Source organism: Vulpes lagopus, chromosome 14 (genome assembly GCF_018345385.1).
Source record: "Vulpes lagopus strain Blue_001 chromosome 14, ASM1834538v1, whole genome shotgun sequence".
NCBI lineage: Eukaryota > Metazoa > Chordata > Mammalia > Carnivora > Canidae > Vulpes > Vulpes lagopus.
Window position 1 is genome coordinate 28,630,976 of NC_054837.1, and position 26,087 is coordinate 28,657,062.

At 34.3% G+C, this 26,087-nt stretch overlaps 1 protein-coding gene across 5 annotated transcripts in view; it reads right to left on the reverse strand.

Moving 5' to 3' along the window:
• IFT81 (intraflagellar transport 81) overlaps positions 1–26,087 on the reverse strand; it is an 83,540-nt gene that overhangs the window by 40,710 nt on the left and 16,743 nt on the right. For 4 of the 5 annotated variants that reach the window (XM_041729452.1, XM_041729453.1, XM_041729450.1 and 1 more), the window contains exons 9-11: positions 24,728–24,891; positions 23,294–23,389; positions 14,820–14,966 (exon numbers count right to left, since the gene is read on the reverse strand). In XM_041729452.1, coding sequence (XP_041585386.1) covers positions 14,820–14,966; positions 23,294–23,389; positions 24,728–24,891 — 407 coding nt within the window. Of the gene's footprint in view, positions 1–9,040; positions 9,779–14,819; positions 14,967–23,293; positions 23,390–24,727; positions 24,892–26,087 lie in introns of those variants that run through there. The other variant, XM_041729455.1, reaches the window with a different exon arrangement.

The following is a 26,087-nucleotide window of genomic DNA, read 5'->3' on the forward strand; positions in this document are numbered from 1 at the left end:
TTTACAGAAAAGAAATCCAAGATGGCCAATAAATATATTAAAAGATACTCAACCTCATTAGTAATTAGTAATAGAAATTAAAACCACAGTAAGATACTATTTTAACACTCACCCAATTAGCAAAAAGAAGCCCTTTAATACTAAGTGCTGGTGAAGATATGGAGGCAGTGGAAAACCTGTAAACCACTGGGAGTGAGGGATTTGGCATTTAGAATAACAGTTTGGAAAACATTTCATATCTACTTTAGTTGATGTTGTGTTCATCCTATGCCCCACCAACTCCACTACAATGAATAGCACGGCTTCTCAAACCTATCTATGGTGATGGAGCAGTTCTAAAAATTTCTAATCATTTGTAGAGTGGACACTTATATAAAACAATAAAAATATTTAGGAAATATCACATTACTACAAATCTTTCTAAAAATGCCTCTGCTCAACTTATGTGGTCACGAATTAGTATAACTGTAGGCAAGAACTGGTCTTCAGACGATTCTTTGATCTCTTTGAACAACTCCAGAGCAAAGCTTTGTAAATGCAGTATGCTCCAGTGCACTCATCTGACACAAATATTAAGTATATGCCAAGATATTAATCCACTAAGACTTTGCAGCAGCTGGGCAAGATATTATAAAGAACTCCCAAGTCAGTCATCCTCAGCTATAAGCAGCCTTGTCCTTTTACCTCAGTATGCTAAACAATGATCAATTTTATTCAAATGTCATATTGTGAAAAAAGTTAAGAAACACTGCTCTGGAGCAATTCTGTTCATAGTCACATACATAAGAATGTTGACAGAAACACTGCAATGTGAAAAACTGGAAAACAAGCTACAACAAATTGTATATTCAAATAGATATCTACATATATATACATATGTATGTATACACACACATATATATGTCTGCACAGTGAAAGTAAACATTATAAATTCAAGAAATAATGTAAAACAAAACAAGCAAGTTACAGGATATATAGAGTATGCTTCCATTAATATTGCTTAGGAAAACTAAGCAATATACTGTTTAGGGATACAAATATATGGTCAAACAGTAAGTAAGAGTCAGAGAATGACAAATACCTAACTTGAGATGGTACATACCTCTGAGAGGGGTGGAAATCAAATAGGATAAAGAAAAGGCACACAGAGAGCCTCAAAGGTCCTTTTTTAAAGCTGAGTTCTAAGTATATATATGTACATGATCTCATTGTTCTTTATTTTTCACATATAGTACACACATACACACACAAACACACATAACACATTGTCACCTACCTTAACACATTTTTAGAAAATAAACATTTGGAAAGTAAATAAACATTAAACAATCAATATAGAAGGTCATAAATCTAATTAAAGAGTTCCAGAAGAACAGAATTATTTTTAAAGGGTAGAAATAATACAAAAAAATCTCCCAGAACTGAAGGATATACAATAAGATTCTAAATTGAAAGGACCAATAGAATTCCCAGCTCAATAAAAGGAAAGAGTTACATTTAAGCCCACAATCTTAAAAATTTAGAAAATCAGAGGTAAAAAGGGAATCCCAAAAGTTTCAAGAAGAGGTAAAATAACAATAACAATAAAAGGTCACATCAAAGGACTAGGAATTAAAACAGACTCAGACGGCAACAATGAATACTAGAAGACAACAGAACAGTGTCTTCAAAATTCTTAGGGAAAAATATCTGCAACCAGAATTCATCATTCAAATTATCAATCATGTATATGAATATGGAATGAAGACAGTTTCACACATGCAAGATTCTAAAAAATGTACCTCTTTTTCAGGAACATTCTCTATACAACAAGAAAATAAACCAAGAGGGATACCTGGGTGGCTCAGTGGTTGAGCATCTGCTTTTGGTCGGGGAGTGATCCTGCGGTTCTGGGATTGAGTTCTGCATTGGGCTCCCCCCAGGGAACTTGCTTCTGCCTCTGCCTATGTCTCTGTCTCTCTACGTCTCTCATGAATAAATAAATAAAATTTTTTTAAAAATTAAGGAAAGGAGAGAATCCAAAACAGGAGAAAGGTTAAAGAAATTTCTGGGATGATGACTAGGAAGCCCTAGATTACAGTTTATAGCAAGCCTATAGCTCACAGCATGTCCAGATATAAATCTTCCCAGACTGGAACAGAAGAATGAAAGGGACTCCAGAAAGAATATACCTAATGTTTACAAAATATAATTAATAGGTTACTGTATATGAACATATGCTATATTAAGATAAATTGTACAGTTCCATCAGAAGGTCTGCGGCTGAGTAGGTGGCAGTTACACACACACAAAAAACTTAAGCAAAACAATGAGGTCAGTATTAATTTTTTTTTAAGTGTACAAGAAAGGATATATAATCTATGAGCCACATAGTATACTATGTGGCTCAGCTGTAAACTGTTTCTACAATTATCATAATGGATATAATAAATAATGATTTAATCAAAAAATAAAATTATATTGGGAGTCTCTAAGGAATGGAAGGATGAGTATAGGGGTAAACAGAGAATTGCTAAATCCTCATTACCAATGGTAGTATATCCAGAATTGAAAAAAACTTTTAGGTTTCAGCACAAACATGTTATTTAGAAATGTAGAAGTAAATACCATAAGAAACAACCAAAGGAATTAAGAGTAGTTGCCTCAAGGAAGCATGACTTGTGAATAAGGGATCATTATTTTCATTATGAACTTTGTAGTATTGTTTTACTTTTTAAACTAGATATTTATATAAATCTAAAAAACTGTAATTATTTTTTTAAAGATTTTATTTATTTATTTGACAAAGCACAAGCAGGGGGAGTGGCAGAGGGAGAAGGAGAAGCAGACTCCCCACTGAGCGAGGAGTCCAATATGGGGCTCAATCCCAGGACCTTGGGATCATGACCTGAGCACAAGGCAGACACTGAACCAACTGAGCCACCCAGGTGTCCCTAAAAAAGGTATAATTCAATTAAAAGTACAACTCACCTCAAAGAAAGCCTGTCACCAACAATAACCTAATAGCTGATAGATTTTATTTTGAATAGACTTTGAGCACTAAAAATTAAATTTACTCATAATTCCATGTTGTAACAATGTATATGAGCAAAGAGTTACAAATAATTTCATTTAGAACTTAATCATTATGGTACTAGGAGCAGTACAACAAGGTCACAGAAGTAGTTCAGAGGTGTTAAGATCTGGGCTTTGGAGTCAGAGAAATGTAATTTCAAATCCTGTAATTTCAAAACCTTAGGCAATTACTGTTGTGTCTTTATATATCATTTCAACTGGAAAAAAAAAAAGGAGGTAACAATACTTATCTCAGAGTGATATGAAATGCAATTAGCATGATGCCTAGTGTAGCATTCAATAAATAGGAGCTATCATGGTTATAATTAACTATGCCACAACGGTTTAATAAAATAAAGCAAATTCTTGACCTAAACATCTGCAATTATTAATAATCATAATTGCCACCACACAGTAGCCAATTCTTGAAAATAAAGGGTTTTTAGAACCTCTGACGATCAAAACATACAATATTACTATTATAAAATGATTATTTGTCTAAAATAAAACTAGGTAGTTTTAAAATAAAATTTATAAAATATACTAAAATTCTATAAAAATTGAATAATGGATAATAATAATGTCATTCTGTTTGAATATAATTAAGTAGTAACTAGAAAATAAGAGATGATTACTGTTTCTTCTAAATAGTACAGAAATAAAGAAATGTCAAGTAATTGGGACGCCCGGGTGGCTCAGCAGTTGAGCATCTCCTTTGGCCCAGGGTGTGATCCTGGAGTCCGGGATCGAGTCCCACATTGGGTTCCCTGTGTGGAGCCTGCGTCTCTCTCTGCTTCTCTGCCTGTCTCTCTCATGAATAAATACATAAACTTAAAAAAAAAAGAAAAGAAATGTCAAGTAATTAGGATAAGTAGAAAAGTATAAATCAAGGTGTGATGCATGCTCTTTAGAACTAAAATAGAGGGGCAGCTTGGGTGGCTCAATGGTTTAACGCCGCCTGCAGCCCAGGGTGTGATCCTGGAGACCCAGAATCGAGTCCCACATCGGGCTCCCTGCATGGAGCCTGCTTCTCCCTCTGCCTGTGTCTCTGCCTCTCTCTCTGTGTGTCTCTCATGAATAAATAAAATATTTTAAAAAACTAAAATAGAGTAATTACTACTGCAATTATAAATCTATATACTCTGAGTACAGCTATGTAAAAATTTTGTATATATATTTATAAGCCAATATTGGGAGAGAATTAATAAATAAAAATAGCCATTGTATTTGGCAGATAAGAGTTAACTGAATTTCTTGGGATTTATTTTTTAAATACTTAATTTAAAAATATTTTAATTTAAAAATATTTTAAAAATAATTTTTAAAGGAACTCTGACATAGGAGATAAGCAACATATCCTTGGAACATTAAGGAAAAGCTTTCTATAGTGCACTATAGCAGGTCAAAAAAGCAAATTTGTCATTAAAGTGAACTATGCAGCTTGCCATTGCACAGGAAGGCCCATTATAGCAGCTATTACTAATCATTTGGACCAATGTACATTTATAACACAAATTTGTCATTTATGAAAGAACAGCCATCATTTAAAATGCTGGGATCAATAAGATTAACACTTTATAGTGCTAGCTTCTAGCTTCAGGACTAATTTTACAGATTCCTTTGTGATCAAAATGGAATTTGCCAGATGTTCTTTCTCTTTTTATCCATTTAATATATTTTATAACCTTTTTTTTTTTTTTTTTTTTTGGCTTTTGGAATTCTTATTTTATTTTATTATTTATTTATTTATTTATTTATGATAGTAACACAGAGAGAGAGAGAGAGAGAGGCAGAGACACAGGCAGAGGGAGAAGCAGGCTCCATGCACCGGGAGCCCGACGTGGGATTCGATCCCGGGTCTCCAGGATCACGCCCTGGGCCAAAGGCAGGCGCCGAACCGCTGCGCCACCCAGGGATCCCATTTTATAACCTTTAATAGTAATGATCAAAATCTGGGCTAGCTTTTTAAATGGACAAAGCAGTTTATTTCCTTAAGTATATAACCATTTACAAGTGCTTTTCAAGCTTATCTGGAACTCAAAGCATTATTAGATTCCAGGCATCATTCTGGATATTTAAGCGGAAACAAGAATCTCTCTGCTCCTGCTGCAAATTTTCCACCTTGGTATCTGGCATCAGAACTATTTCCACAGTAATTTGCTGTGAGGACTTTACAAGACAGCCATATAATAAATGCTTTATATTGTCAAGAACCACAAAGATAGGTTATTTTTTTTTTTAAAGCACTCTTTCCCTTTTTTTTTTATTTTTTATTTTTTTTATTTTTTTAAATTTTTTATTGATTTATGACAGTCACACGCAGAGAGAGAGAGAGGCATAGACACAGGCAGAGGGAGAAGCAGGCTCCATGCACCGGGAGCCTGACGTGGGATTCGATCCCGGGTCTCCAGGATCGCGCCCTGGGCCAAAGGCAGGCGCCAAACCACTGCGCCACCCAGGGATCCCCTCTTTCCCTTTTACAGAGAAGGAAACCTGTAGAGAAATTAATACAACTCATCAAAGTACAGCAAGTTGGAAAAACTGGACTAGAATGAGTACTTTTGTCCTCAAATCCTGTTAGTCCAATATGCATGCTATTTTCCATTTCTTAATTAAATCACATCTTTGTCAGTTACTTCATCAGCTGATTTTTAAGCATGGAAAACGACAGAGAAAGGCTCAAGAGAGTTAGGTGTCAGATGAGATAATACCAACTGTTCCAAAGTAGCATGAATTTGCCCAATGGCCATGATTTTTTCTCCCATTTGTCAGTGTCTTCCATTCTGTCTGAATTCAGACTTGTAGAAAATCTGAAGAGGTCGTTTTTTTATGTTATACTTCAATAAATCATTTGTACTCCCTGAAGTCTAGACTCAGAGTTGCTATTTGTTTTAAGGCAGGAAAAAAATGTTTCAAAGCAACTTTTGTTTTCTGTTAAAATGATAGTCCTTTCAAATCACTAGTGCCAATGTAGACACACATACAAATACTATTCTAATCTTTCGTAACCTGTTAGTATTAGGTTTTTAACTTTATATTAGAAAAATTTGGGGCACCTGGGTGGCTCAGTTGGTTAAGCGTCCGACTCTTGACTTTGGCTCAGGTCATGATCTTAGGGTCCCTGGGAGAAAGCCCCACACTCAGCATGGAGTTAGCTTGAGATTCTCTCTCTCTCTGCCCCTCCCCACTGTGATCACTTGCACTCTCTCAAATAAATAAATAAATCTTTAAAAAAATTTTTTTAAATAAATCAGATAATTTTACCAACCAAAGCATAAGCAATGTAATTACCTATAAATGGTAGTAGATAGTTAACTGCTAATTCTTTTGAGAGAGTCTATAATAAGCAATATGATATATGCTGGTAGAACTCTGTCTTAAATGAAACTTGTGGCATAGGAACACCCATCTGTGAAACACAGTTAATCATACCATCCATCGTCTTTATGCTTCTATTATAAATCAAATCACCACCGCACAGCTGTTACTATATTAGAGATAATGGGTTTTTCAACTGCTGTCCAAGCAGTTAACTCTCAAAACATTTTGCTATGAAAAGTTTTCAAATTTGGGGTTGCAACTGTAGTATTACCTAGATTGCATGCATAATTACATTACTTCTGTTACAGTGAACTGAACCAAATTTATTTGATTCTGTTTTGTTCCATCTCTTGGGAAATTTTAGGGGCCTCAGGTCCTGCTATGAACTCTAAAGAGTGTAATGTGATTTGAAAGGTTCTAAAAATATCACAGGTTTGCCTGGGCTCACTTAGAAGGGTGGATGATTCAATTACAAGTGTCAAAATTTGATTCCTCATTTTTCGGGATCTGACAGCTGCAGCAAACCTTGCCAGGATTCCCTTATCTTCACAGTGCTTCTCTTTGAAGTATTTAAAGAAGATTTCATAATCTTTGCAATTTAGCTCTAGGATTTCTATCGGTAGCTGTAGAATGAATTGGTGGGACCTTTCTAAAGCTTCTTATAAACATTATTTGACCAAGCACATTTTTAACTGCAAACATAACTGCAAAACAGGTGAGCTTCTTGTAATGGTTAGGGAACAAAATACAATGGGCTCTATACACATACACCATTAACCAGGGGTGACCTTTCAATGCATGAAGTGCCAATGGAACCTTAACTAGAGGTTCATTTGTTACTATAAAAAAGTTCAGACGCTGGGGCGCCTGGGTAGCTTGGTAGGTTGAGCGACTGACTCTTGGTTTTGGCTCAGGTCGTAATCTCATGGGTGATGGGATCAAATCCTGCATCAGGCTTCACGCTCAGTAGGAAGTCTGCTTGAGATTTTCTCCCTCTGTCCCTCCCCTAGCCCTTCTAAAACAAATAAATCTTAAACAAATTTCAGAATCAAAAGGCAGGCATTTATTTGAATGACAGCTCTAGGAAGGGTACCATCATTGCATCATCAGGGCTGATTTTTTACTTGCTTTTTCAAATAATTAAAGCAGAGATTCAGAGATATCAAGTTGACTAAGATGGGAAAGATCCGTAGCTATGAGACTACTACAAGAGGCATAGGCTCGATCCTTTGCTCTTCCATTAAGAGAGATAGTCATCACACTCAGATTGCCACTTGTGAAACAGCAGAATTTTTATTTACCAAAGAATTAATGGAGGCTACCAGATTAAATGGCAGATTTAGGTTTATGGTCAGGTGTCTAAAAATAACTTTATTTATACAAAGAAATACACAGCTACGGTTAGGATGAAGAGTTAATATATATCATTTTTCTTATCAACTGAAGCCTATTAAGAAGTGCCAAGACATACATTTTTAATATTATCACTTTTCTATGGAAAACATACATACATCTAGATTACACTATATACTTTCAGATTTCCACACATTTATTAAGTGCCTGTTACATGTCAGGTATTAAGTAAATGATGGTGAACAAGAGATAAGCCCCTGCCACCGTGGAGCTTATTACTTTCTTAGGGGAAGCAGAAACTGAACAAGTGATCTTAAGCGTGTTGTTGTATGTTAACAATACACAGGAACAGAGTGCTATGGGAGTACACCTCAGGGTCATGGGGTATGAGCTGGGGAAATTGTAAGGGTATTATTTTGGAAGACATGCTCCTTAGTTAAGTTCATTATGTTATCTTTAAAAAATCATACCACCGCAATCTTTTATTAACAACTCAGAGCCAAATATATGACCATTAACTATTATGCTTTACTATAATACTATATTTTTCTGTCTCCTCTCACACTGAATCCTGCATAAAGTTAGATAATTCTATGTAAACATTTTAAGAGCACTCCAAATTATAGAAAGCTAAGGTCACTTAATATTAAAATTCTGTCCAAATAATTCAAGTTAACATAACTTAGAATAAGAGCAATAGTTTGCATTTAGAAAGACCTAACAGAAAACCACATGAGGATTCTAACCTCGGAGAGGAATTTTTGGGTCATATGGTAATTCTGTGCTTGACTTTTGAAGAAGTTATACTTTTTTCCACAGCAGTTACAGCACCTTATAGACAAGGAAACTGAGGCACAGAGGAATTCAGTAACATGTCAAGGCTGAAGAGCTGACAGATGGCAGAAAAGAGATCTGCACAAAGGTGTTCTGGCTCCAGAGCTGATTCTTTTAACCTCTACAGAATTCTCTTAACCTCCTCATTTACTGACATGGAAAAATCTCCAAGACTTTTATTAAAAGCAAGTTGTACAATATGTTCAGCATAATATCATTTATATTTTTAAAAAACCCACAAAACAGAGATGCCTGGGTGGCTCAGTGGTTGAGTGTCTACCCTCAGTTCAGGGCATGATCCCAGAGTTCCAGGATCGAGTCCCGGATGGGGATCCCTGCATGGAGTCCACTTCTCCCTCTGCCCATGTCTCTGCCTCTCTTTCTGTGTCTCTCATGAATAAATAAAATCTTAAAAAAAAAACCCATAAAACAGTATTATCTATATCTATCTTTAGAAAAAAGGCTGAAATACACAAAACTGGAAGCAGTGGTTTCTCTCTGGTAAAGGGACTAAGGGACTTGGAGGTTTGCCAAGGAAGACTGTTACTTTATGTGAATTGTTTGATTTTCATACCATAAGAATATATTCAGGTATTACTTGTATAATCAGATTTTTTTAAGATTAGAAAAAACCCCAAAGCATTGATTCAGTCCAATCCCTTTTTTCTACTAAATGCACAAATTATTTCTAAAATGTCCCTCACCTAGCTTCTGTCATATTTTAAATAGTGAAGCACTCTACTTTACCAAAGCAGCCTGCTTCACTACTGAAGAAAGCTTAAGTTGTAGCAATTTTTCCTTGCAGTCAATCAAATATTTCTTTCTTACTACTGGTCCTAATTCTGCCTTCTGTCAAACAAACAAGAATACCAATCCATCTGTGTAGGGGTCCCCAAGATCATCCCCAGGTTCAATGGTTTGCTAAGAGGACTCAAAGAACTCCGCATATAGCCATACACTTGGCAATGCTTTATTACAGTGAAAACATAAAAGCAAAACCAGCAAAGGAAAAAGGCACATGGGATGAAATCCAGAGGAAACCAGGGGCAAGCTTCCAAGAGTCTTCTCCCTTAGTTCCTCCAGCAATGAGTTATAACAATATTTGTGAAATGTTGCCAACCAGGTAAGTTCATTAGAGACTCGGCACACAGGCATTTTACTCGGGGGCTGGTCATGGACGCACACTCTCTGCCCAGCCCTCACGGAAGTCCAGGCTCTGAGAAGGAAAGCAGGTGTTCAACATAAACTACATTCTTTGTACATGAGGCTTAGGCACAGTGAGCAATTCTTATCAGGGAATGGTGGGAATCTTTCTAAATTCCAAGTTCCTAGATGCCAGCCAAGGCCAAACTTGCAAACAAGATTTTCTAAGAATAGCAGTTTCAGGCCTGCTATGTTAACTTGTTCTGTACACACACCATCCTTTCCATAATCCTTTTGAAATGTAAAGGCAATTCTATTATGCCTTTTTTTTTGTTCTCAGTTAATACATAATCAATTTTTCCTATGAAAATTGCCAGACTTTTCATCCATTTTGGTCACATTCACTGGACTCTGCCTTGACTATGTCCTTCTTAAAACATATACCAAGAATATAAATAGTATTCCAGGTATAATTTCACCATAAATAGGATATTACATTTTTATTAATGGAGTATAATAATTTATTTTCTAATTCTGCATCACTCATGGGTGATGTATTGAGATGGCAGACAAAACTTGCATTCTACAACATTGTGTTCATAATCCTGTTAATGGGATTTTGTTTGTTTTAGCACACTGCTCCTACCTCCCAAGATGACTTTGAACCCTAATTCTATCATCTCTCTCAGGCTGACTATACCTTTAAGCTTCCTGTTATGTGAAAATTATTAAGAGTTCTGGAGGGAGACCACCTCAATTCAAATCATGGTACTACTTACTAGCCATGTGATCTTGGGTAAGTTAGCACAAATCCTCCATGTGCCTCAGTTCCTGTATCTGTACAAACTGGGAATAATGATCATAACTATTTTGTAGAGTTGTTCAAGAAAATGAATGAGATAATGTATATAATAAGCCTAGGATTTCTCTGGCACATTGTAACTACATAATAAACATTAATTAATCTAAATTATTGATAATAATAAACAGGTTGGTATCAAGGACAAAGCTCCATGGCATTTTTTTGGGTAACTTCTCTCAGAGATGACAGCATTTAAAATTCTTTGAGAATATCAATTCAACAGATTTATACTTACTACATACTAAAATCCAATATAAAATACCTCAAGATATAAAAAAGATACTCATTATTAACAATTTTTAGTTATGTGAAGAGACTACAGTCTCTAAATTTAATGTTCTTACACCTACCAAATACCGGTGTGAAGAGAAAGAAATCAAGATAGACTAGACTGGCAAGAAAATTTCTACGACTGAGAAGATAATTTCATTAGTTCAAGAAATTCCTATCCATGTCAGAAGTCTGGCACAATAAAAGATAAACACGTTCCTGCGCTTACTGCCATAATTAAGGCAATAAAATGAAAATAAAATGTTCAAGTGATACAGTACAATGAAAAAAAAGGAGTATTTTTAGACACTTCATATTTTATTAACAAGAAACACCCAGGGAATACTAATGAAAAAGTCTAATGAAGAACAAATGCCTGTAGCACTTATTATCTGCAAACAGAAGAGCTAAAATTCTCAGACAAATTGTAACATCTGGAATATTAAGTTTAATAGGAGTAGGAAGCATCAAAATGCATACTTCAATATTGAACTTTAAAAACTGCTAGCTGACCTCTAAAAAGAAAATGACAAAGGAATATATTACTATATGTATAATATTTGTTACATTTATCCTTATTAACACAGTCACATTTCTAAATTCTTCCAAAGAAAGATCAAACAACCACATACGGATAATCAAGGAACAAAGGTTTACATCCAAACAAATGGCTGACATACAGTTTCTAGTAAGCTAACAGTGACTGTCAGACCTGCGTTCAAATCCTTACTCTGCAACTCACTAACCATGTGATTTTGGGCATGTTACTTAAATTTTTCTAAGCCTATTTTCCCAATCACAAAATGGAGATAATATGGGATCCCTGGGTGGTGCAGCAGTTTAGCGTCTGCCTTTGGTCCAGGGCGCGATCCGGGAGACCCGGGATCGAATCCCACATCGGGTTCCCGGTGCATGGAGCCTGCTTCTCCCTCTGCCTGCGTCTCTGCCTTTCTCTCTCTCTCTCTGTGTGACTATCATAAATAAATAAAAATTGAAAAAAAATTTAAAAAAAAAACCAAAATGGAGATAATATTTACCTTACAGGTTTTTTGAGAGGATGAAATTAGGATATATTGCATGTGTGTTTTACTGTGGTTAAACACACGAAGTATAAAATTTATCCTTTTAACCATTTTTAGGTGTACAGTTCTGTGACACTAAGTATATTCACACCATTGTGCAATTGTCACCAAGAATGTGTCTCTGCCTCTCTGTGTCTCTCATGAATAAATAAATAAAATCTTTAAAAAATAAAATAAATTAAATAAAAAATTTAAGATTTTAAAATAAAAAAAATAAAGATTGAGCACATGGTAACTGCTCCATGAATAGAGTAGCTAAAATGACTTTCATTAATGTTCTTATCCTGAGTCTGTGTAAATTATCCAAAAAACAAAAACTATTTCATATGTACTGCTACTGAATTGTACCCAGTTTGGGAAATATTAATTTCAAGTTTTAAGCTGTAAACTATATTCTTAGCTTTCAAATTCTTCACTTAAGTGACTGACAAAAATATAAAAATATCAAGAGCTAACGCTTAAGTGAGCACTCAGCATGTGCTGTGCTATTCTAAGCACTTTTCAGGTATATTAATTCATTTAATCTGTACAATAATAATTCTAGGAGGTATATTTTACAGGTGAGTACAAAGAGGTTACAGAATCTGCCCAAGGTTAACTAGCTGTAAGATGATAAAGCCAGTATCTGCACTCAAGCAACCAATTTCTAGAGCTATGCCCTTAACCATTCCACTCTATCACCTTTCACACATGTAGTAACATGAAGCTCATGGGAATGATGACTTCCAGATGCCAGATGTTATATGATGACTAAGCCTTCCAGTTTCTTGGAAGCTTTGACATTATTTCATGTGTTCTTTATAATGACAGTGAAGAGCAATTACCCCCATTTTATAGACTAATTAATGATTTGTTCAAGGTCAACAGGAACATGTGAGAAAGACCTGGACCCCAGCTTGGCCACTTATTACTTATAAGTGCATCTATAATCTCCCTGAGCTTCACCCAATTGTAAAACAGAAATAACAATAACAAAAATATAAGAAATAAAGAAGTACGTGTTTGCAAAGCATCTAGCAGAGAGCCTTATATTTATACAAGTGCGCAATTAATGTTAGCCCCTGTTTTTCTTCATTCTCCTATTTGCGACTCTGGTATACTTATTCTTTCTAAATGCCATGCTACTACTTGATACTCTCTCACCAACTGTGTTAACATATGGGTGGCAATAAACATGATTTTTGGTGATTACCATGTGATACCAAATGAAACCTCACTGAAGTCCAGCTATATTATATAATTTTAAGTGTAACAAACTTCCTCCCTTTTGTCCATATGGTCTATCACTTTAACAAAGTAGAATTTAAAACTGGTCTACCAAGATTTGTTCTTTACAAAATTATGCTTAATGTTCCCCAATACCTTCTGTTCTTTTAGGTAACTGCCAAATGATTTACTTGATTTGTTCTAGTTTCTGACCAGATATTGTTTAAAAATTAAATTGACCTTATGGTTTCCAAAATTATCTTTTTGCCTTTAAAAAAAAAGTATGCTTTTTCTGTCATCAGATACTTCTCTTATTCACTATAATTTATCAAAAATAAAACTGAAAAAAAAAATAAAACTTAATAGGTTGGCACTATGTTCTTTATCCTCACATCTGCATAGAAGGAATATCTAATGCTGAATTTATAAGCACTATTCATGCCAAATGTGGCCATGGCTATTAGTATTTCTTGTCAATTGGGCAGCATTTTCTTAAGACAAAAATGGTAGGAGGTAGCATGGTCTCTTATAAAACAAAACTGCTGCATAATTAACCTCCCTCCCGCCTCCCGCTGGATTGCAAGGATGTCACGAAGCACACCCTGTTGGGTTCCAAGTAACATTTAAAATATTCCCATCTCTTAAAGCAATCTGGAAGTGGATATTAAAAGCCAAAGGAATTTTTCAGTCAAGTGATGACTGGTGAAATCTGCTACTTCCCAAAAAGCTAAAGGCATCCTGGGAGGCTAACAATTGGAAACACCACAGAGAAAAGTGGTATCGTGGGAACAACTCACTTGTGTTTGGCACTGTGAAGGTTCACTGCCAATTTGTAACAGTGTGAATTTGGTAACTATTCAAAGCCAAAAATGAAGTTCAGATATGAGCAGCTTTTCAAAGTAGCTTTTGCTGAGGCTTAGTAGCTAAGTAGCTAATAAAATAAATGATTTATAAGAAGTGGTGAAGTACAGGCAATGATTGGGAATTAAAATATAATCTATCACTTACTTAAAAAAAATCACTGTGCTTTAAGACAAGATATTGTGCTTCATTTATTCATTCTTTCTTGAGCTAATTTTATGAAAATGAGATGAGGGATTTTATTTGTGGTACTTAAGTCTAGCCGGATATATAAATGGCAGTATTACTTGTCCTACTAATCTCACAAGTCTGACAGAAGGATAAATCAAATAACAGCTTTTAACACATTGTTCAAAAATTTAAGTTTATACCAACATAAGATTGAGTTGTATTTTTAAAATTTATAAGCATCTACAGTAAAGTCATTTAAATGGTGCCAGTCTCAGTGGCCAAATACACATTACTGACAAAGCAACTTCGGGATATTATTTTCTCAGCCCTTTATGGAATGACATTTACAAATGAATATGAATTTTTGTCTTATCTGTTAGTTTCTATTCATTTTGTCTTACTTTTATAACAATATTTATAATTAATAAATCCAATATAAATTTGCTTAGTTAAAAAGTAAAAATTTGGAACATTATCTCATAAAATTACTAAGATCTGTCATTATAGAGCAAGAACATCTTAATATAATTGCAAGGACTTTTCAGTCTCAAACCCAGGTTTTATAAAATAAGATTAACTTTCTACTACTGACAACCAAACTAAAAGTCAAAAACATGAATGTTTTCAAATAAAAACAATACTCATATCACACCTCAACTTACATCATCTCCCTTCAAAACTTCGGTGCCATCAAATTCACGGGTCTGATTTGTCTTCACTGACACTTCTCTCTCTAGGTTGGCTAGCTTCTCCTTTGCTTCCTGAAGTTCCTCAGCTTTGGCTTCTTTTTTACGAGATATAATGGATGCCTAATTGAGTATTAAATATGAATGTAAAATTAGACACACAATCAACTTTCTATTATCTTGTAAAAGTATTGATTTTTAAGATTTTACCAAACTAAATTTTCAATATCAGGTTGGCTTCTCCTAACCAATACCATTTGCCCTCCCACCTATCATCATCAGTTATCTGTTTAATATGAGTATACAATATATACTAAATATCAACCCAAAACATTTGAAAGACAAAAGCCCTGAAAATATAGCTACATCAGCAAGAAACAAAAATACAGTAGTAATAAAAATATTAAAATACTGTCATGTAACACTCAAACGTTAATGAAGATACTTTCTAGTAAGTAAATAGAAGCTCTCCTTAAGTCTATTCATGGTAGGTTTCCTTTCATTGAAAGAAAACAATGTTTTATTCTCAAAACTACAACATAGGCATCTTACCTAAAATCAATATCCATACTCTGAAAATGAAATGTTCAAACATTTATTATATTTGGGGCATTCTAATAAATAAAGTGTAGGTTTAAAATCAAACATGTGACTCTCCAGAATTAGAGAAATGTTTACACAATCCAAATGGCTGCTCTTAGCCATGAATGTAGCACTTTATATTACTTAGCAACTTTTGGGGGATTTCCTTAAATTACTCATGGCTGAACTAGTTTAAGAAAAACATTAGCCAAACTCTTAAGTGAAATAGTACAAATATTTTCTTCACACAAAATTGGCAGAGAGGGGAAATCTCTAATGCAAACCCTTTAAACAAGTCTATTTTCTCTGTTTAAAAAATGAAAAGATAGATTATGAAGGAATGTTTCTCTCTATGTAATTATTCTAGCTGAGAGAGAGAGAGAGAGAGAAGGAATGGTAAGAGTACCAGAACCATACAGGAATTGATGGTATACTTCCTTAACACAAAATAAATAAAAAACTCAGCCCAAACCAGTATCTTATTTTTTTTTTAAAGATTTAATTGAGAGAGAGCAAGAGCGAGCATGAGCTGTGGGGAGGGCCCGAGAGGGAGAGGAAGAGGCAGACTCTCCAGTGAGCAGGGAGCCTGAGGTGGGACTCAATCCTCAGACCCCAAGATCATGACCTGAGCTAAAGGCAGATGCTTAACTGGTTTAGCCACCCAGGTGTCCCCAGGATCTTATTTAATAGAGAAACATAAGAGTATATCCTACTAAATCTGGAACAAGGTAAAAATACCCATTATCTCCACTATAATTTAATATTGTGTTGAAGGTATTTGCTCATACCATTAGAAGAGAAAGTAATTAGAAGTGTAAGAATTTGACAGAAAAAGTTGGAGTTTTCATAGTGTATGATTGTATACCTAAAAAAAACAAGAGAATCTATGGGAAAACAGTAAACAAATCAATAGCACTTTTAGACAAATCAATCAGAAGGCATAAGGAAAGAAAAGCCCTCAATTATTATATTAAGAGCAAAAAATAAAATATGTAAGCAAGAGAAATTCCAAAACCTTGAGGAAAACAAACACTCCTAAAAAAGCAAAAAATAAATTTGCATAAATGGAGACACGAAGACTCAAATATCATAAACACGTAAGCTCTGAGGTAAAGAATAAATATAAAGCAAACCCAATAATTAAAAAATTATTTTTTTTCAAGAGCTGGATAAGTTGATAATAAAGCTTACTGAAATAACATACAAACAAGAATTGTAAGTAAAATCCTGAGAAAGTAGAGCAATTTGGGGATGAACATAGCTACTTTAATCAGTTATTTGAACTTGATTATAAAGCTTCTGTAAATGTTAATATGAATACCTGAACAAAGGCCAATGGAAAAATAGGAAATCCAATAGTATTTTTATTTTTATTTTTTTTTTTTTAAATTTTTTTTTTTTTATTTTATTTTATTTATGATAGTCACAGAGAGAGAGAGAGAGAGAGAGAGAGAGAGGCAGAGACACAGGCAGAGGGAGAAGCAGGCTCCATGCACCGGGAGCCCGATGTGGGATTCGATCCCGGGTCTCCAGGATCGCGCCCTGGGCCAAAGACAGGCGCCAAACCGCTGCGCCACCCAGGGATCCCACCAATAGTATTTTTAAATTAGAACAAACAGAATCTCAAAGCCATAGGGGAAAAAATGGACTTTTTACTAACTGGCATTAGGACAGTTAGATAATTGAATAGCTATATACAATAAATAGCACAGCCCAGAAAAAATTCTAAATAGATCAGAGACTTAAGTATAAAAAATTAAACATAGAAGTTCAAAAAGAAAACTTGAATAAATTTCTCTATAACTTACAAGAGGAAAAAACATTCCTAACTATGCCTCAAAACCTGAAATAACAAGAGAAAAAACTATTAAATTTGATTTCATAAAAATAAACAACCTTCTCATGGTGACACAACACTGTAAGCAAAGTAAAAAGGCAAATACCAAAGTGGGGGAAAATGTTACAATTGTAAGTAAGACAAAGAGTAAATATTTCTTTTCTTGTTTTTTTTTTTTTTTTTTTAAGATTTTATTTATTTATTCATGGGAGACACAGAGAGAGAGAGGAAGAGACACAGGCAGAGGGAGAAGCAGGCTCCATGAAGGGAGCCTGACATGGGACTTGATCCCGGGTCTCCAGGATCAGGCCCTGGGCTGAAGGTGGCGCTAAACCGCTGAGCCACCTGGGCTGCCCTGTTTTGTTTTGTTTTTTGTTTTGTTTTGTTTCTTAAATAGGCTCCACAAATACCCACCATTGGCTTTGACGTGGATGGACCTGGAGGGAATTATGCTGAGTGAAATAAGTCAATCGGAGAAGGACAAACATTATATGGTCTTATTCATTTGGGGAATATAAATAATAGTGAAAGGGAATAAAGGGGAAAGGAGGAAAAATAAGGAGGAAATATCAGAAAGGGAGACAGAACATGGAAGACTCCTAACTCTGGGAAAGGAACTAGGGGTGGTGGAAGGGGAGGTGGGTGGGGGGTGGGGGTGACTGGGTGGCGGGCACTGAGGTGGGCACTTGACGGGATGAGCACTGGGTGTTATTCTGTATGTTGGCAAATTGAACACCAATAAAAAATAAATTTATTTAAAAAATATGTAAAAAAAAAAAAAGAAGGGGAGGTGGGTGGGGGGATAGGGTAACTGGGTGATGGGCAGTGAGTGGTCACTTGATGGGATGAGCATTGGGGGTTATACTATGTGTTGGCAAATCGAACTTAAATAAAAACGAATGTTAAAAAAAAAAAAAAAAAGGCTCCACACCCAGCACAGAGCCCAATACGAGCTTGAATTCGTGATCCTGAGATCAAGACGTGAGCTGAGGCCAACAGTCGGATGCTTAACTGACTGAGCCACCCAGGTGCCCCAAGAGTAAATATTTCTAATATATGAAGAAAAAAAGGCCAACAACCCTATAGAAAAAGTGAGGATATAGACATAAAGGGACAATTAAAAAGGAATTAAAACGACTGTTACTCATGTGAGAAAATGCTCAACCTTGTTTACAAGATAAGCAAAATTAAAACTATCACAGGATACAATTTCTCATCTACAAAGGTGGTAAAACTCTAAAAGTTCAACAACAAACTCTACTGGGAGGCAGTGAGGAAATAGGCATCTCCTGCACTGCAGGTGGAAACATGAAATGCTATAACTTCTATGGAGAAGAATTTGGCAATATCTAGCAACTTATATATGCATTTACTCTTTGATGCAGCAATCTCACCTCTGGAACTATATCCTGAAGATAACACTGGCAAAAATATGTAAAGACATAAACAAAAAGCCATTCACCGAAGCATGATTTGTAATAGCGAAAGAATGGCAACAACCCAAATGTGCAATTTGTGACTGGCTGCGTGAACTGTGGTATAACCACTCAATGGGGTAGTATGTGATTGTGAATACGAATAAGCGTACAACTAAGATGGCTATAAAAAAAACCCAACCAGATAATAACAAGTGTTGGCAAGGATGGGGAGAAATCAAAACCTTCATACACTGTTGGTGGGACTGGTTTGGGAAGATTCTGGCACTTCCTCAAAATCTTAAACACAGAATTATTATATGAGCCAGCAATTCCACTCCTAGGAATATACTCAAGAGAAATGAAAACATATTTTCACACAAATACTTGTACAAGAATGTTCACAGAAGCATTATTTATAATAGTCAAAAGGTAAAATTATCCAAAAGCCCATTAACTGATGTATGGATAAACAAAATATGATCTTTTCATACAATAGAATACTATTCAATAACAAAAAGGATGAATTACTGATTCACACTACAGCATGGATGAACTTTAAAAACTATGCTAAGTGAAAAAAGCCAGCCACAAAGGACCACATATTGTATGAAATGTCCATGATAGGTAAATCTATAGGGAAAGTTTAGTTGCCTAGGGCTAAGGGTTGGGGAGGAAATGTGAAATGACTGCTAATAAAAGGTTTCTTTTTGAGATGGTAAAAATGTTCTAGAATCGACTATGGTGATGGTTGCATGACTCTGAATATACTAAAAGCCACTAAATTGTGCACTTATATAAAAAGTGAATTGTATGGTATATGAATTGAATCTCAATAAAGTTATAAAAAAAGAAATAAAGATTATTCTTTTTATTAGTATATATCACTAAGAATTTTAAAAAGCTTGGAAAAGTGTATATATTATGCTCTTCCCTAGAAGGAAAATATATGAATCTATGTATATGTATTATGTATATATGAATGTATATGTATTATTATTAATGGAATAATAAACTATAAAATTTTTAAATTTTTATTTATTTATTCATGAGAGACACAGAGAGAGAGAGGCAGAGACACAGGCAGAGGGAGAAGCAGGCTGCATGAAGGGAGCCCGATGTGGGACTCAATTCTGGGACTCCAGGATCATGCCCTGAGGAAGAGGCAGATGCTCAACCACTGAGCCACCTAGGTGTCCCTAAACTATAAAAATATTTAAAAATTACCTATGAGGGAAGGAAAGATTAGAATGGTTAGCACCAGAGTAGATGCTAGAAACTTCTTTGAGTATTTCTTGTTTTTTGGATTTGACTTGGAATCATGTAAATATTTTAAATAATTATAAAACAAATTATCCCCTAAAAAGTAATCCCTAGGGGTGCCTGGGTGGCTCAGACAGTTAATTGGCCAATGCTATATTTCAGCTCAGGTCATGATCTTGGGGTCCTGGGATTGAGCCTTGCATTGGGCTCTGTGCTTAGCGGGGAGTCTGGTTGAGGATGCTCTTCCTCTCTTACCCTCTGCCCCTTCCTCTACTCCTATGCACACTTGCTCTAAAATAAATACATTTTTTAAAAAAAGTAATTCCTAAAAATAAAAATAAACATGTATATGTACCAAATTTAATTTGTACTCATATAGAACTATTCTAAGTGACTTTAAAATAGTAATTTGGGGACGCCTGGGTGGCTCAGTGGTTGGGGGTCTGCCTTCAGCTCAGGGTGTGGGGCCTGCTTCTTCCTCTGCCTGTATCTCTGCCTCTGTGTGTGTGTCTCTCATGAATAAATAAAATCTTTAAAAAAATAAAAACAAAACAGTAATTTATCTATCCCTAGTGGGATATATACTTAAGATAAAATAAACTAAAAAACAATTTTTAGCAGCTATCATATTTTTGGTGGTAGTATTGTTACTTCTTTTTTGAAACGATTGTGTGTAAAGTGTGGATTAAAGCAAATAATTAAATTATGTTAGTGTTACTGAGAATTTTCAATGTGGGATAAGAAGAAAGATGTGAGGGCAGCCTGGGTGGCTCAGCGGTTTAGCACCTGCCTTCAGCCCAGGCGTGAGCCTGGAGACCCAGGATCAAGTCCCACGTCAGGCTCCCTGCATGGAGCCTGCTTCTCCCTCTACCTGTGTCTCTGCCTTCTCTCTCTCTTTCTCTCTGTCATGAATAGATAAAATCTTAAAAAAAGAAGAAAGAAGAAGAAAGAAGAAGGAGAAAGAAGAAGAAAGAAGAAGAAAAGAAAGAAGAAGAAGGAGGAGGAGGAGGAGGAGGAGGAGGAGGAGGAGGAGGATGTGAGATTGATAGAGGCCCAGTAGCCTTGAATTTGACCTGGAAGGATAAATATGAACCCATGGTGTACATTAGGAAGACAGAAAAAAACTGTTTCCTAGCTTTGTCCACTAAAAAGATCTAAAATAATGGTCACCCAGGAGCAATGAGAAGTCCTAATACTCAGATTTCAGTCTCTAGATATTATTTCCTACTAAAACAAATCAAGCTCATAAAGTCTAATTCCAAGCCCTAGGGTAGGAAATATAAAAGATGAGCATATAAATATCTTAGTCATACCAGAAAGCAAGGACATTATCAAAGACAAATAGAATCTTAAAAAGGAATCAGAAGTTCCTTGAAAAGCCTCCTACTAGCTAAAAATGGGACAATTTGAGCATGATTAAGGAAAATGTTTTAAACTTACCAAATATAATTACATCTATGATTTATAATGACGTTAAGTAAACAAGCAACTAAAAAATGAAAAACTACCTTAAGTGATCACTTTTACTGTTGGAGAATGAAAATGAGTTGAAGGAAATCACTCCTTTTTGAAAACTGATAAAGAAACAAGCATGTAGCCTGCCTTTCCTATATGACTTACAGCTCAGTGTAATCAAATTGTTGATGAGAGAAGGTTTCTCTTTATAGAGGCAATCCAGCTAATAAATGGAGAAGGAATCATAGTACTAACATTTTATAAACTCTAATGAAATTAATGGATGAGCAATGGTAATCAAAGTCTGCTAACACTACAAAAAAAGAGATAACCAGATATTATCACCTCCAAGTGGATAGTACATAACTATCTAGAACATATTCTTGCCAAAAACCAAACCAGTGTTCAAGCTTCTAGTTGTAATATATGGGAAATATAGGAAACAAAGGAACATTTTAAAAGAATACCACAAGGCAGAGCACCTGGGTGGCTCAGTCAGTTAAGCATCTGACTGTTGATTTAGGCTCAGGTCATGATCTCGGGTCATGAGATCCAGCCTGGGCACCTGGGTATGCATATGTGCGTGCTCTCTTAAAAAAAAAAAAAAAGAACATCATACCATCCCAATCAGTAAAATACAAACTATGGAAAATGTTATAGGATAAACAAGTTTTTTCAATAAATCAACTGAAAGAAAATTATTAAATAGATAAATAAGGGGCAAGAAGAATCTATAGATTAAAAAAGACTTAAACAGATCAATCAAATGCAGTGCATGAATCCTGTAAGGATCCCAATTAAAACAAAGTAATGAAAGAGAGAGAGAGAGAGAGAGAGAGAGAGAGAGAGAGAAAGAAAGAAAGAAAGAAAGAAAGAAAGAAAGAAAAGAAAGAAAGAAAAGAAAAGAAAAGAAAAAGAAAGAAAGAAAGAAAGAAAGAAAGAAAAGAAAGAAAGAAAAGAAAGAAAGAAAGAAAGAAAGAAAGAAAGAAAGAAAATCAAGGAAATGTGAACACTGGACATTTGCCAATATTAAGGAATTATGACATTTTTCAGGTGTGGTATGCTGTTAATTTTTTTAAACTTTTATTTTTTAGACATACATTCTGAAATATTTATAGATGAAATGATTTAAAGTCTAAGATTTTAATCCAGTTAGGTCTAGGGGTATAATGAAATAAGAATGGCCATGCTTGTTATAGCCTTGGACACATGAGGGTTTATTGAACTATTTTCTCTACCTTTATATATGGTTGAAATTCTCCAATATAAAAATATTTTAAAAAATTTTAGCATCTGTGAAAAATCCTTTGTTATGTAGCTCAGTATTTTCTGATGTTACAGAATGCTCATCACACTAAACTACTCCTGACTGGGTTCTTTTCAGATAATACATGGTTTTCATTTGAACCTTTTGTCTAGAAATACAGGACATTTATACTCTCACAATCTAATAGTTGTGGATAAAATGATAAACGCCTTAGCACTAAGATTTAACTTATTCTATACTTGCAAACTAACTTTAAACCTGAAAAAAGTATATTGCCTTTAATTCATTAAAGATTACAAATATTTTTATTTTATACCACTTAAGCTTTCATTTAAAAAAGCAAGTTTCACACTCACAGAGATAAACACAAATAGCTCTATCACCACAGTTGGTAGATGGTAAGGAAACTAAACATGATCAGGTATATTGAATTTCAAACTTGAACATACATCTTTTGTGGCTTTTCCACACATTTTCTGTTATAATCTGGAGATTAGCAATAACAGAAGAGCATTTATTCTTTACTTCCTTCTTGCTTTAAGACTATCCACAACACAGCCTGGGGGATTTACAAAGATGTCCACCAATAAGATGAAAGATCTAAATACGAGGGCCCAAAGAGTGGTCTCACCTGTTGCCTATATAGTGAGAGTTTGCCTTCAATTGGCTCATTTCTCATCATTTTCTTTTCAATCAGTTGATTTATCTCTGTGTTTATTTCATTTATCTAAAACAGTATGACAGTAAAGAAGTTTAAAACTCTTTCTATGATTACACAAAGGGACAAGCTTTGAATTTATGTTCTTACCAGTGATTTCTCACAAGGAATAGGTTAATTATAAGTGGATTGTTATGATTATTTTTAGAAACCATTTACATTTCATAGATCATGATATATATTTACACATTTTGATGACATATAACCATCCATGTTTAAATTATCCTAAAGCATTCTATGTGAAATATTTATACATTATCAAAAAGACAATTTCTACAAATCTGAAGTTATCCCTTACTTTAGCTTTTGAGTTTCAAGTCACTGCAAGTGATAAAGTCAGACTAACATTCCCCAGGGATTTAGTGCAAGGAATTCATGAACCCAACTGAGTTGACACAGATGACATCTAAAAACCCTTCCTATTCTAAAGATCTGTGATTCAATGATAGCTGCCATTTATCCTACTCATTAATTCTTTACCAAATGTAACAAGAGTGAACAAAGCCAACAGAAGCATATAGTCCTTCAAGTAATACAAAAATTACATGGTTTTCAGTATATCCTTTAAAAAGTCTAGATAGAGTTCTGTTAATTCTATGACATTAAATTTGAGGCAAATCTCATTTGGACATCTAATTTCTATAAGTAAATTAAAAGAATGAAGTGGTCAGAATTATGTATAATTATCGTGGCTATTAAGCACATATTAAACACATTAAAGGATTAGCAAAACAAAATATTTCAATTATAATATTTGTTATTTTTTAAAAATAGGTATCTGCTTGATGCTTTATTTCTATGGAACAAAAATATTATAACATAAAACCAGATTTCAGTGAGCATTAAAAGAAAGTTTAGTAATTCCAAAGCAGTCATAAAAGGCTAATATAAATATTAACTTTAAATATAAAATTGCTATATTATTTTTGAAAATTATTATTTTTATTTTATATTAGCTTTAAATATAAAATTGTTATTATTTTTGAAAATTATTTTTAAATTTTTTATTTTATAAAATTAATGATATGCAAAATATTTTAAAATTTACCATTTAAATGATTACATTATGAATACATAAACCTATGAGTCAATTATATGCATTAATTTACATACCCAAGCTGCTTAGTTTTCTAATCAGTTGACTAAGTCTTTACAACATCATGTGGATTAAATAACAGCATTACATGCTATAATTTCTCACAAAGAACTCATAAAAGCTGTCAAATTCAGTACAGATTAATGTAAGAGTCAAGAGTTGGACACTATAGAAAGCAGTTCACATAATTTTTACAGGACTGGGGATGAGATAACATTGGGAGCTATAAAAAGAAGATGGTTATTACTTACTTTAGATTCAAGCTCAAGAAGATCAGAATGGCCCATGGCAGGCTCTGAAACCACTTTTTGTAAAAAATGCAATTCTTTTTTCTTGCTCTCTAATTCTTTAGGAAATTTTTCAGTTACCATATAAGAATTAAATTTTATCTCCTCCTCTAGTCTCTTCATTAAACCTTTAAAAATAAAATAAATACTCAGCCCAAGAGTAGGGATAGTGATACTTTGTGCATTTTAAAATAGAAGACCTGAAAAATAGACACATCTATCAAAAGTAATCTGCATAATGAAATATTGACCATTGAACTTTTTTTTCCATTTTTAAAGCATAATCTCTACACCCAACATGGGGCTCAAACTCACAACCTCCAAGTTTAAGGGTCACACAATCTTCCAACTGAGCCAGCCAGGTGCCCTGACCATTAAAATCTTTTGATATTAATTAGAATGGTAACAAAGGGCAATTTATACAGAACATTAATATAATTATAGAAAAAGTAGTATCTTTCCAAATTACTACCTAATTCTTTTTATACTTTACAACATACAAAATTAATATCTGCAGAGCCAGATAGCTTTTGGGTCATATTTTGCCTAGTTCTAAGTATTTAAGCACTCCACAAGACAAATGGCAACAGAAATGAAATCTCACTCAGATTCTTTCTTTCATAAGTGGCCATTTGCTTTTTCTTTCACAATACTTCTGGTGCTATTTATATTTCTATCATAAATGGTAATACATTATACATTGTCAGCTTCAAACCAAAGAAAATATTACTAAAGGTACAAGTTAAAATGCAAAAAAAAAAAAAGAAATTATCTACATTCATAAACATTTTTGGTTTTCCATGTTTGGTAGTTTTGATATAGTAAAGTATTAGCTTACAGTAAGTGGTAACTTAAATTATACTTTAAATATTTAATAAGTTTTCTTATTTTGGTAGAGTACACAAATATATACACACACACAGATTTTCAGTGAATAATAGTTTTGTTATAAATTCCCAGCCTAGAGAGCTTTAAGAAGTTTATTTCAGATCTTTCCGTTACACATTTACAAATTCTGGCTTGACTTTTTAAAACATTGGATTTCTGGTTTAAGTAATCTATGAAGGTAGATTGCATACTAAGTTTGGCCCAGAGCATTAACATTATTTTTAGTTCTGTTGTGCTAACCATATATTAACATGTAAAATTTTATTAATGGCAAAATCGCAAGTTTTCCATTCATCCCTATATTTCCCCTTCTTTTTAGGGACTGGGGAATGGGAGGGAAGAGAAAGTGTTTAATGAATCAGATTATAATTAGGCAGTCATTCCCATGTGGTTTCTGACTAAATCTACATCCTGGCTTCTTTAGCTATTAGCTGAC